The sequence below is a fragment of the Podarcis filfolensis genome (assembly GCF_964270895.1).
Source record: "Podarcis filfolensis genome assembly, chromosome: 11".
Classification (NCBI taxonomy): domain Eukaryota; kingdom Metazoa; phylum Chordata; class Lepidosauria; order Squamata; family Lacertidae; genus Podarcis; species Podarcis filfolensis.
Genome location: NC_139613.1, coordinates 16,894,353 through 16,907,762, shown reverse-complemented (window position 1 = coordinate 16,907,762; position 13,410 = coordinate 16,894,353). Strand labels below are relative to the sequence as shown.

The 13,410-nt window shown below is 43.9% G+C and overlaps 1 protein-coding gene across 2 annotated transcripts in view; it reads right to left on the bottom strand.

Moving 5' to 3' along the window:
* Positions 1-13,410, bottom strand: part of IL7R (interleukin 7 receptor) — a 17,263-nt gene extending 3,853 nt beyond the window's left edge. The window contains exons 1-7 of one of the 2 annotated variants that reach the window (XM_083575771.1): positions 13,074-13,410; positions 8,751-8,886; positions 8,093-8,250; positions 5,718-5,869; positions 3,799-3,955; positions 2,267-2,363; positions 950-1,025 (exon numbers count right to left, since the gene is read on the bottom strand). In XM_083575771.1, the coding sequence (XP_083431897.1) occupies positions 950-1,025; positions 2,267-2,363; positions 3,799-3,955; positions 5,718-5,869; positions 8,093-8,250; positions 8,751-8,886; positions 13,074-13,167 (870 nt within the window). In that variant the 5' untranslated portion in view covers positions 13,168-13,410. Of the gene's footprint in view, positions 1-949; positions 1,026-2,266; positions 2,364-3,798; positions 3,956-5,717; positions 5,870-8,092; positions 8,251-8,723; positions 8,887-13,073 lie in introns of those variants that run through there. The other variant, XM_083575772.1, reaches the window with a different exon arrangement.

Sequence of the window (13,410 nt, the reverse complement as noted above, 5' to 3'; positions counted from 1 at the left end):
AAGTGCTGAGCGGTTCTGGGCCCTCCTCTACTTCATCCTCAAAATGAACAAGCTATTATTCATTTTCTCTTTTCCACATTTTATGGATAGGAAATGAGGGCTGGGAGAGAGTGACGAAGAAGACCACCCACCCAGTTCAGGGTGAAAGAGCTTCGCAGGCGGTAAATTTCCTATGTGGGAAGTACCACAGTCTGAGAAACCACATGAAACCTCCTCCATTGGAAAGTAAAGGTTTGTGAGCCACTTTCCTAGCCCTAACAGCTCTCCTTTATGGAACTGGAATAAGGGTGTCATTGCTGTGGCTGGGGAAAGGCAAGTCTGTTGATTGTGCTGTCTTTCATTTTCTCATTCTTACATTTCTGCATCAGTTTGCAACAACAACAACAACAAAAACCAACCCTTATGAAAATTCGTCAGCACGTCAGTATGCGTTTCTCCAAACACACACATCTTTTAATCCTAATTTGCTTAATATGCCTGGACTCCAATCAGCCCCAATACAGTGCTTATTGGAAGAGTGAGGCAGTGGAGAGACCAGAGAGTGCAGTGGTTGAACTAATCTTGCACTTCTGCCACTGCACTTCCACCACAGCTGACAGGAAGCCTACCCAGACATGTAGTTTTATTATACATATCAGTTTTAAAACTGCAAATATTATCTACATTTTGATATACTTCGTATCTACTTGTTTTTAAAGTTTTATTTTATTTTTCATCCATATTTTATATTATTTTATGTAAATGGCTTGTAAGCTTTCATCAGTTAAGAGGTATATAAATCTTGTTTTTTTAAAAAGATAGCCAATAAAGAAAAGGCAATTTTTACAAGGAAGAAAAGTGATAATGGGAGAAATTCCGCCCCAACCCCCATCCTGCCACACAAACCTGCTAAGGACTTGATGGTACTAGTTTCTAATATCCTGCAATGGGAAGAAGCAAAAGCACCAACCTTTCTTAGTTTGTGGCAGAGTTTATCCAAAGTTTTCTTGTGGTTAGGGAGGGTGGGCCACACAGCAGGCTTTATTCTGGAAAAAAGAAGAGATAACGCAGTAAAGGAAGTGATGACAAACATTCTTACAACATTGCTTGTGAATGAGCCATGAAGAACACCAACAGCCCTCCATGGAAATGTTGTTCCCAGCTTTCTAAATCCATAAAATTCTGTGGCAGTAGAACCTGCTGGGAACATCTTTTGGGTAGCTCCATTGGAGAGTCTCTTTTCCTCAGTGAGGAACATTGCAGGCCTAACCTCTTACTGAATATCTTATTCTATACTGGATTCTACCAATGAAACTTTCAGATGTGGATGGAAAACCCAGTGTCTACAATCCACTGGAGATATATTTTGAGCAAACTCATCCTGGCATGCCACTTTTAGGGATGTTGCACCAGACAGATTGGCGGTGGGTTCTGCTCATTAGACAGCCCCTGGGTTAAAAGTTGGGGATATTTTTGCCAGTGTAGGCTCCCTTGTACCAGTGAAACCCTGGTTATGCCATATCCTAAACCCCTTGTGCATTGCACAGTTAGTGGTTGGACCATCTGTGGAAGTTCTTCCACACAAAACAGTCCAGGCCAGCAGTCAACTATGCCAACCCCCAACTGCTTGCTGTGATTTGTCCACCTGTACTAGTATAGGTTAAACCACAGAGCCTAGGACTTGCCGATCAGAAGGTCAGCGGTTCAAATCCCTGCGACGGGGTGAGCTCCCGTTGTTCGGTCCCTGCTCCTGCCAACCTAGCAGTTCGAAAGCACGTCAAAGTGCAAGTAGATAAATAGGTACCGCTCCGGTGGGAAGGTAAATGGCATTTCTGTGCGTTGCTCTGGTTCGCCAGAAGTGGCTTAGTCATGCTGGCCACATGACCCGGAAGCTGTCTGTGGACAAGCACCAGCTCCCTCGGCCTATAGAGCGAGATGAGCGCGCAACCCCAGAGTCGGTCATGACTGGACCTAATGGTCAGGGGTCCCCTTTACCTTTACCCTTACTAGTATAGGAATTGAGAGCCGGTGCACAAGACCAGCTCCCTATGGTAACGCATCTCTTTTGAGAAGCACCTCTCATTACATTTCTGGGTTTGCAGTTACTGTAGCTACAATGAACTTCATGTCTGAAACAGCTGTTAGTTTGTACTGACTCCATGTTTTTCTGCTTTTTGCAACGTCACAACATGAAAGTTTCACAACATGAAGGTTTGCATGGGAGGAAATTCCAGAAGTGAATTGTGTTCTTAGGACCACTCTTTTGATGAAGAGTGTTTAGGATTACCTGTTTTTCCAAAGTATTGGGATCAGAGCGATCACAGCGAAGAGCGCAAAGAAGCATAAAATGCATGCAGTCACTGCTCTAATGTTGCTATTATAATCTGAGGAAACAAAAACCAAACAGGCTTATAGACAATGATCATGATGACTGAAGACCAAACTAGATATGACACTAAACATGTATGCCAAGGATGTGTGTTTTGAACCAGAACTTATTGCAGGCAACATTATTTCCTGTGCTACCAGCTCTCAGCAGCCAGGCTAGGCCTATAGGGACAAAGGAACTCTCTAGGCTACAGTCGCAGCTTAAGTACTGCCAGCTGACATCACATTAGGTGCTATAAAGTCTTTCCCTCCCAGCTAGTTCCTCAGCTGCCCTCCATACCTGTCAAGTGCCAGACCTCCAACCTGTTCATGTCCTACCTCAGGTCCTCACTTTATCTAGGCTGAAATAAGACCTCCGTTGTGACCTGTTGCTCTGCTCCTTGGTAGAGCATGAGATTCTTAATCTCAGGTTTGTGGGTTTGAGCCCCAAGTTGGACAAAATATACCTGCATTGCAGGGGTTTGGAGTAGATGCCTCTGGCGGCCAATACGATTCTGCTAGGCCCCAGGCCTAACAACAGAATGTCCCTATTTTCTGAGGAATGTTGGACGTATGTTCAATACTTCATCACCTATCCAATGGTTTTGCCTTTGAAACAGAAACTGCAGGAGGGATCAGGAACCATGCCATTTTCCCACAAAAAATCACCCCCTAGAGCTACACATCTCTGAGGAGAAACTGTGAGAGAATTGTGGTGTGAAATGTCACACTCAATTGCCCCAGCTTTCTACATTCAAGAATAAAGCCATACCAGGCACATTCTTGCTCAGGTGCTAATGCTTAAAGCCTTTTTGTCTTGATCCAGTGCGGCCACCATTTTGTTGAGGGAGTCTAATGGACCCCATGGCCAGCTGTCCCATTAGCCACAAGGTGACCATTGTCTCAGGTAGTAGATCTTAGTCAATCTCCGCCAGTGTCTCTACTCACCTACGCTCAGGACTGTCCCATTTTGCCTTGCTGACCTGTTTACCAGGATGGGGGATCAAGGTGTTGGGGAGGTTGGTGCAGTGCAGATGCCAGCCTGAGGATGCTGTATTAGCTCCACCACATTTTTTAGGTGCCAGGCCAAAAAAAGTTCCTCTTCTCCCATGCCTTCGACTAATTAAACAATCCGTGGACTTTTAAACTATTGGGGTAGGGGTTATTGGACACTCAGCAACTAGTATTCAGAGGGTGGGAGAACATGGCTACTAGGACCACCGATAGCTTTATCGTCCATGATTTTGTCTAAGCCCCTGAGGTATGGAGATCAGTGATAATTTATGCAACAAGGCTCCCCCCCCCCCGGTCTCAAGCTCCAATCAGAATTTTACGAACTGAACGGCAATGACGCTCTTTACTGGATGTGTCGTTACATTTAACATATATTTGTAATGAGATACTTACATGTGATGCACTTTGGTTTGCAGTGAAGCAAAAGTCTGTACTTACTTTTTGCTGCAGTTTTGAAGGATTTCGAAGAACTCCATTCACTCCACGTGCCCTTGAAAGATTTGCCATTGGGCTTTGACCGGGCTTTCATCTCATATGTTCCCAGCTGAAATTCCTTTGCCAGAAATTTTAATGTCAGGAATTCGGTCTGTCTGGACTAAAAAGGGGGAATAAATTTTTGCTTATCAAATAGTCAGGAAACAAAAATCACTTTGAGAACCAGTAGGTTTCCAAGCTTTTGCACATAGTGAAACATTTATTTACCTCAAAGCTTCCTGCCTATGAGAAGACTTCTGGCAGTGGGAACAACAGCCCATTCCAAAGCTGTTTTATTGGAATCCAGATTATAGGGACGGATGGAAGAGAATTTGATTTGGTCCCTGTATTTATGTGAGCTGACCCCACATCCTGTGTGAGAGAGTGGCTGAGAAAGTGTGGGCTACAGCTGCCCTGCAAAGTACCCCTGTATTGTTCTACCCATATTATTGAAGGGAATGTGGCCTTGTATGTTTTGTTTTTTTAGAGAAATGCAATGGGGAAAGGGCTGTGAAGTTGGTTGTAGCAGCAGTGCAATGAATGAAGGCCTGGAGGACATGAAGGGAGCCAGGGAAATAATTCAAGGCTTCAGCGGTGAATCAGAAGACATTGTTTGAATGCCAGCTCCACCCATAGATAGAGCACAGGTCTACCGTCTGAGAACCAACAGAGGGACAGACCTGGAATACAAATTTCACAAGGCTTTTTCTAACCAGGCCTTGGCACTGCTCAGTAACAAATAAGTCCTCTGGCGTTCAGTGAATGTGTTTAATGTCATAGATTTAGAAGCCTTGACTGGAGGGATTTAAGTGGTCCAGTATATGCTTAAGCAATAGTTAAACTGTAGTTGATTTCAATTTTCAAATCTGTAGCCCTTCTATGTAATAGCCTCTTTCCCTGATGCTTTAATTCATATTGTTTCACACTCCCATATAATTGTATCCTACTCCCACCCCACCCTGCTTACACCATCCCTTGTATTTTCCCTTCCCCACAATTAATTTATGTATACAGTGGTACCTCGGGTTAAGTACTTAATTCGTTCCGGAGGTCCGTTCTTAACCTGAAACTGTTCTTAACCTGAAGCACCACTTTAGCTAATGGGGCCTTCTGCTGCTGCCGTGCCGCTGGAACACGATTTCTGTTCTTATCCTGAAGCAAAGTTCTTAACCTGAAGCACTATTTCTGAGTTAGCGGAGTCTGTAACCTGAAGCGCATATAACCCGAGGTACCACTGTAAAGTACTTCTGATTTTCCTTTAATATCATTTGTGGGTTAGGCTTACACCTCTCATAAGCTGAAATACATTTACTGGTTTTCTCCTAGTGTATGCTAAATAATTTTTCCAAATTGATTTCAGCCATTGCTACTACCTGCTTACAACTCCCTCACCTATGGGGTTAAATTAAGGAGCCCACTTTGTACATAAGTTAGTCCACTGTGGCTATATAAGGCAGTGGATATTTTTCACAGGTTACATCCAGAGCACACCCACAATCCTATAAACACATAGGGCTAAGGTTCATTGAATTAAATAGGACTTACTCCTGAGCAGTTATACATAATTATCATCATCATCAACATCATCATTTATTTATCTATTTATTTGTACCCTGCCCTCCCCGGCCGGAGCCAGAGGATTGCATTGCAATTTTGCCACTTTTTTTATTCATTGACAACAATTTGAAAAATTAGCCATGATGACTAACTCCAATCTTGTTCATTATAATGGGAAAAAAGTGCAACTAACTTTATCTGGATCTAACTGCATGTAGCTTTCAACTAAAAGACAGATCTCAAATATTATCTTTTTTTGACACATACAGAACTGAAAATGGAAAGAGCACACTTATGGTCAATTAAAACGACACATTCTTACTCACAGTCCAGTGTTTGTTTTGCTGCCGGTATGCTAGTTCATGCGTTAGATGTCCGTCAAGATACCATCCACTGTGTGGAGTTGAGAAATTAACGAAATACTCATCTGCCTCTTCTTCGTAGATAATTCCTAAGTCAAATGGTGCTTCGGGTTTAACTGTAAATGAGAACATAGAAATCTAAAAAGAATTCTGGTATGGAGGCAGACTGAGAAAGTTCTCTAGTAAGGAGACTTGTTAGAAGATGAAGGTCTTCAGTTGGCACCAAAAAGACAACAGAGATGGCGCCTGTCTAATGTTTAATGGGACAGAATTTCAAAGGGCACGTACCACAACATTAAAGGCCTGTTTCCTATATTGTGCAGAACGGACCTCCTGATAAGATGGCATCTGCAGGAGGTCCTCATCTGAGGAGTGTTAGTGATCAGTAGGGTGTATGAGGCACGTGGCACTTGTTGGATATTCTGTGTGTGTGAAAGACAATAATTTGTTCCAGAAACAGAGGAGAAAAAAGAAATAGTTTCAAGAAGCAGCAGAAGGCGGAGATTGTTTTGTTTATGCAAGGACATTTTATGTGGGAGCTGTTCTATGGACATGTGCAGTGTGGCACGAAGTACCAATAACAATGGTTCTGTGTAACTTGTGAGTCTCTTGCTTGCGCCTTGCAGTGAGAGAAGCAGAGAGAGACTCTTGTTGGACTCTACGCATGCCTTGACCACCGCAGTGGTGAATGTCTATATATATTTGCTACCAATATGCTTTTATGCCCGTCAAGTAAACTGAATCTTCATGGCTTCCATGAGTGTTTATTGTCTACTGTGTGTATCTTCAACCCCAAAGAAGCTTCCAAGGAAGGAGCTGCGTTAAGATGTAACTCTGCTGGGTATGGATACTGGCACACACACGCTATGAAAGTGATGCCGGACCCAATCCTTCTAAATCATCCATCAGAGGTTGATGGATTGATCCATCAATAATCTTTCAGGTACACATTCACTTGGGAATAAGCCTCAACGAACAGGAAACTCCACAGAGTATGGTGCTTCAAGTTTATCCAACTGTTTGCACCTATTAATCCATATAACTTTATAGGCCTCTTCTGGTAGTATCCTGAACCTCATAAGGGTCCAGACCCTTGATCATCTTAGTTGCCAACCTCTGCACACGTTCCAGCTTGTCAATAGCTTTCTTAAATTCTCGCTCCCAGAACTGGACACAGTATTCTCTGTGTGGTCTGACCAAGGCAGAACAGAGCAGGACTATAACTTCCCTGGATCAATACACTATATGTCTGTTGATGTACTAGGATAGCATTATCCTTTTGCTTTTGCTGTTTTGCTACTGCATTACACTTTTGACTCTTGTGAAACCCGTGGTCTGCTAAGACCCCTAGATCCTTTTCACATGTACTGTTGCTAAGCCAGGTGCCCCCCCATCTTATATTTGTGCAGCTGGTCATTCCTGCCTAAGTGTAGAACCTGACATCTGTCCCTATTGAAATTAATTCAGTTAGTTGGGGCTCAGTTTCCCAATCTATTAAGGTCATTTTGAATCCCAATTCTGTTTTCTGCAGCATTACCTACCCCTCCCAGTTTGTTTTCATCTGCAAATTTGATGAGCACCCTCTCAATTCCATTGTCCAAGTCATTTAGAAAGCTGTTGAACAACAACTCACCTAGGACATAACGCTGTGTCACCCCACTTGTCACTTTTTTCCAGGATGACAAGGAACCATTAATGAGCACTCTTTGGGTTGGGTCAACCAGCTGCAAATCTACCTAACAGTTACCTCTTCCAAGCCCACACTTGACCAGCGTCTTTGCAGGAGTATCATGGGGGACTTTGTCAAAACAAATCAAGACACATTATGAACACAGCCTTCCCCTGATCCACCAAACTTGTAACTCTAACAATAAAAGAAATGAGATTTGTCTGGCATGACTCATTTTTGAGGAAATCCATACTGGGTCTTAGTCATTCAAAGCAAATCTTTCTGAAGACTGCATATTTCCAGATTTCATGCAAAGGAGATGGAATGTGAATGTGAATCTACAGCCAACATTCATGCAACAAGTGGTTATGTGGGACTACATTCAGATATGGCAACTCTAAGCCTAGTAGCGTTGGAAGTGACAGCTCCCAACTGGTCATGAGCCTATGGAGTATTTATTTGTGCTATATGTATCGGCAATGTGCATCAGAGATCAGGGGAATGTCGTGGGCATAATGTGTCGTGATTTCAGTACGGCTTTTGACAAAGTCCCCCATGATATTCTTGTGAAGACGCTGGTCAAGTGTGGGCTTGGAAGAGGTAACTGTTAGGTATGGAAATGGCAGACAAGTCTGAATCATGCACATGATAACATTGGGAAGGATCTCACCGATATGTTTTGCTTCCAAGGTCTGGCATTCCACACATTGCAGTATCGTCGTCACGCTCAAGCAAACTTCCACGGGATTAAAGAGTTCAACATTTTCGAAAGGACATTTGCCTTGCAGCTGGCTCTCCATTAAGCAACTGGAGGTTTTTTCCCCATACCTGTGAAGGATATTAGGGCTGAAATGAAATAGTTGAAGCTTTCAAATGCTATGAAAACATAACAATTTATGACTCTGTTTTTGGAAACTGACAATCAACCTAACGGTCCTAAATATACAGAATAGGAGAGGATTTCAGCACACTCCTTGCACCACAGTGTTGGATGTGGTGTTGGGGAATCTCTTGTTTAGGTAGTTGTCAGAGGATATTTCTCAATCCTTTTAAATTTCCTTTAAAATGTAAAAATCCCCCAGAGAATCATGTTGCCCCCCCCAAAAAGAGGACATGTCCAGGATTTCCCAGACGTATGGCAACACTGCTTCAAACATTATTGCACATCCTTGCGGTAGCATCTAATGCTGGATTAATTCTTCTTGATGAACTGTCAAGATCAAGAAATTCTAAGAAGGCCCACTGGAACATTGAATTATTAAGATAATTTGATTCAGGAATTATTACAGAAAAGTAATCACATTTTAATGCACTGGAAAGCTTCTTACAGAGTAAACTGAGCGTTAGCCTCACTCAGGTTCATCCCAGTCCTCGTGATGTTGCAAAGCAAGATATTTGTATTGATCGCTGGCATTCGAACGACACACGTGAAGTCCACGTCCATTTTGCTTTCTGCACAGGTGCCTGAGGAGAGAAGACTATAAAAGTAATGCTGCGGACTGCAGTCTGACAAGTTGTAAGTACTTCTTAAGGAATGCACTCTGATAATATACCGTTAATATTTTAGTTTTTGAGTTCAGCCTCCCCCTCCCCTTTCTGTTTGCATTCTCTGATGGTCCATGGTTCCATTTTGTATTTACCTTCTTATAGATTTTTTTTGGCAGTGGTGGGAAGCTGAGAAACATCCATTGAGATTGCAGGGGGCCAAGGTTGCCCTCTGAACAGATTGCCTGAATCTTGGCAGAATCACATGTTTGCCTTGAGCCTTTGCTGAGCTAACATGAAATCTTGTGTGCCGGCATCTGTGCTTAACCCTTCCCAGCCCCGCCAAATTCCATGGTATGGGGCGGCGGGAGGGGAGGGCGTTGTTAGCATCCAGCATAGGCACACAGCTGGAGATGGGATTTTTCTGGCATGACTCATTTTTGAGGAAACCTATACCGGGTCTTAGTCATTCAAAGCAAATCTTTCTGAAGATTCTAAGGAATACAATACATCTTACCCTAGTGGGGGAAACTGGGTGCTTCCTCTTTCTGCTTGCCACCCCTGGGGCTAATTTCAAGGTGCCTCCTGTTCTCACTTCTTATTCTTCTTTATGTTCAAACCAGACTTGGACTGGGCAGCCCTTCAGGTAAATCTAAATCCCATGATAGTCCTTCAGCTAAAAGACAATCCTCTGTTACCTCTGTGGCCTCCAGATGTTCTGGACTGCAATTTCCATCATCCCCAGTCAGCATGGCCGATTGCTACGGATGATGGGAATTGTAGTCTAAAACATCTGGAGGGCACCAGCTTTGAGTAGGATGTGGGGTGCCTGGCCACTTCTCTCTTAGTCGTTGTGTTCCCCCTAGAAGAGGCACTTGAGAGTAGCAAGGGAACTTTCAACAACAGATCTTTTTTTCAATGACTCATTGTCATTGCACTACACCTTTCGTTTGCATGTTTCCTAGAACAATTGCACAGCACTGTTGATCATCTTTTAATTCACAGCATTAACAAGTTCAGCACCACATGGTAAAGACGTGTGAGAGGTGTCAGGTTCCTTACCTCTAATTTAATTTGAAAGCTTTGAGAAAGGGGTGGAGAACCTGAGGCCCTTCTGATGTGGTTGGGCTACACTTCCCATCATCCCTGACCATTAGCTAAGCTGTCCAGGGCTGAAGAGAGCTGTAGTCTGATGGGACTTTGGCTCCCACAGGGTCCCCACCTTTGCTGGATAAGTGCTATGGTGACCACTGAGGACTGATATCAGTGGAAGGTGGTATTTTGGCCGAAGCAGCATGGTAAGCAGGTCTCAGGTTATGATAGTGGCATTGCTTGTTAAAAGGAAGCAGGTAAGACCTCAGCCAGAGAGGTCCCTTGAGAGTGCAGCCAGTGGGAATGGGAGAGAAAGTTGATTTTGTTTGCATTTGAATGAGAAATAACTTAATTCGGACTTCTAGAACCAATAGGTGAACCAAAACACAAATATCCTTCGAAAGTCACACTTCCTTGAATTTTGCAATGCTCCTCTTCAACCAATATGTGCAAAAGTGCACGTAGTAAGAAAATATGAGCATTAAAATGCATATATTTGATAAAAATGTGCATACAGGTCATATATTATTTTAAAATGCACTATATTAGGTGAAACTGCTTGCACAAAGTTGTATCAAAACTGCATAGAAAAATGTGTTCATCAGGAGCACTAAAAATGCTGATGAATGTTCATGAGGATTTTTTTTTTTTAAAGCAACAATGACAAATAATTGACAAATTTCTTCAGGAATGTGGAGAAATTAAATTTAGAAAGGAAAAATTAGAAACAGGGCAATATCAAAACAGATAGATTCATCCACCCATAGCTGGTATACACAACACCAGGCTAGATCAGCCTATAGTACACTTCATGAGAAATCAAGGGCAACTCACCAGTTGCAGCATAGCATGACACACAAGAAAAGGAGGATTTGGTGTTCAGGCCAAGCTGTACCAGGACCAACAGCCTTAGCAAGGGATGAGAACATCTGTACCTCCTTGGGCCAAACTAGACACGATGTCCGTCTGAATTGGGCCTAGAGTTTGCCACCTTCTTAGTTGCCCTTATGCAGCTGATGTAAAACAACAAATAGTTGGTGTGGGGCCAAGATGGATTGGGATAGCGGAGGTGGGTGGGAAGGAGATACAAGCAGGGTTGGGGAACTTGCGTCCCTCCAGTTGGGTTTATGGCTGGGGCTAATGGCAGCTGGGGTCCAATGACATGTGGTGAGCAAGAGGAACCCCACCCCCAAGTTAAGCCTCCATCTCCACACCCAATCCAGCTCAGACTCCCCTGCACCAGCTATTTTCTTGCAAAATATATAAATAAGCGTAACGACATTTTTTTTTTTTAAACACCACATTTAGTTTGGCCCTTTGATATAACTATCATAGATACAAGGAGATCTGTACTCATTTGCCCCAGGTTAAAAAGCAGAGACATCACCTTGCCAACAAAGATCCATATAGTTAAAGCTATGGTTTTCCCAGTAGTGATGTATGGAAGTGAGAGCTGGACCATAAAGAAGGCTGATCGCCGAAGAATTGATGCTTTTGAATTATGGTGCTGGAGGAGACTCTTGAGAGTCCCATGGACTGCAAGAAGATCAAACCTATCCATTCTGAAGGAAATCAGCCCTGAGTGCTCACTGGAAGGACAGATCCTGAAGCTGAGGCTCCAATACTTTGGCCACCTCACGAGAAGAGAAGACCCTGGAAAAGACCCTGATGTTGGGAAAGATGGAGGGCACAAGGAGAAGGGGATGACAGAGGACGAGATGGTTGGACAGTGTTGTCGAAGCTACCAGCATGAGTTTGACCAAACTGCGGGAGGCAGTGGAAGACAGGAGTGCCTGGCGTGCTCTGGTCCATGGGGTCACGAAGAGTCGGACACAACTAAACGACTAAACAACAACAACAGTCTTAACAAGGATGACATGAATTCAGGTTATCAAGGAGGTTAAATAAAGTCATGGGAATTTTGGCTGCCACTAATTCTTTCCTGTGGCCCTCCAGAATCGCATCACCCCTGAGCCTTGGCCATGTTGGCTGGAGCTGATGGGAGCTCAAGTCCAATTAAACCTATGAGGCTGCATGTTCCTGACTCTTTAGAAAGGTTGGTCTGACTAGGCAGCTTTTCAGCTAGAAGGCTGGAGCTTTCTATGAATGCTTATTCATGACTTGCTGAACTCTGGTCTTTTCTGGCAGAACTCCAGGGTAAAACAAGTACCAGAAGGCTTGTTCACAGTTTACACTGAACACAAATGTCTCTACACATGTACCACTGTTTGGGTAAAAGTGTACCCATGTTTATTAGCACAGCATGACTTTTGTGCTGAGATTGTATATTTGCTGAATGTCAGTGTGTGAACACCCCAAAAGATATACCGTCAAGGAGGGGAAAAAACCTGTGTGCCCTATTTGTTGGGGATTAGAGGGTTTTGCCCCAAATCTGACCACTCTGTGGCAGCTTGGCATAGCCAAATATACCACTGGCAGGGCTCCCCCCAACTGGAACTCACAGGAACTCAGTTCCGGCACCTCTCAGGTGGGTACCATTGGCATTATAAAGATAACAAGGGAGGTGTTCATGGTGAGACACCTCTTTTTCCAGAAAAATAGCACTGACCACTGGGATAAGTTACAGCTTAAGATACAAAATTTGTCAATGGTTACATTTTGGGTGACTGGATTCCTTTCCTTCCCAGTGGGGTGGAAGTCCAGGCCCCACCAATTAGAATGAGCAGGGGGGCTACCAAGTGGGGCAGGAATGGTATACTAGAGTGAAGTCATACACACAACTTTCTAGAGTAGGGATGGAGGAAGCAATCCAATTCCATCCACATTTAAAGGTGAACCCACCGAATTCACAGTTTCCAGAGCAACATGGAAACTGAAACACCACCATCCAGTGGCGTAGCGTGGGTTGTTAGCACCCGGGGCAAGGCAAGTAATTTGCGCCCCCTAACCCGTGGATTTGCGCCCCCTAACCCGTGGATTTGCCCTAACCCCAGATGTTGCGCCCGGTGCGGCCGGCCCCCCCTGCACCCCCCACGCTACGCCACTGCCGCCATCCTCTGAGTTTTGAATTTCGACTTATTCCGTGCTTTAGAGAAAAGCATGAGATGACTCACCAGAGCCTGAATAGTCTTCCAGGCCACTTTCAGCAGCAACGGCAGGAAGAAGAATGAAGAAGAAAGCACACAGCACCGGGCTTGCAACGGCCATTCTGACTTCACATTCTTCTCTCCCGTTTCTGTGAAAGAGAGACAAAGGCGGAGAAACAGCTTTGCTTGCTATTTTATATCCTCGCTCTTAGAGAGAAGCCTTTGATAAGGCAAACCACAGGCAGGGGGAAACATAAACACAGAGACAAGTGGGCACAGAGCGAAACAGGAAACCAAGGAGTGTGTTCTTGTAGAGGGAAATCAGATGAAAAGATACCACCACAGTCTACAGATTCACGCCCGT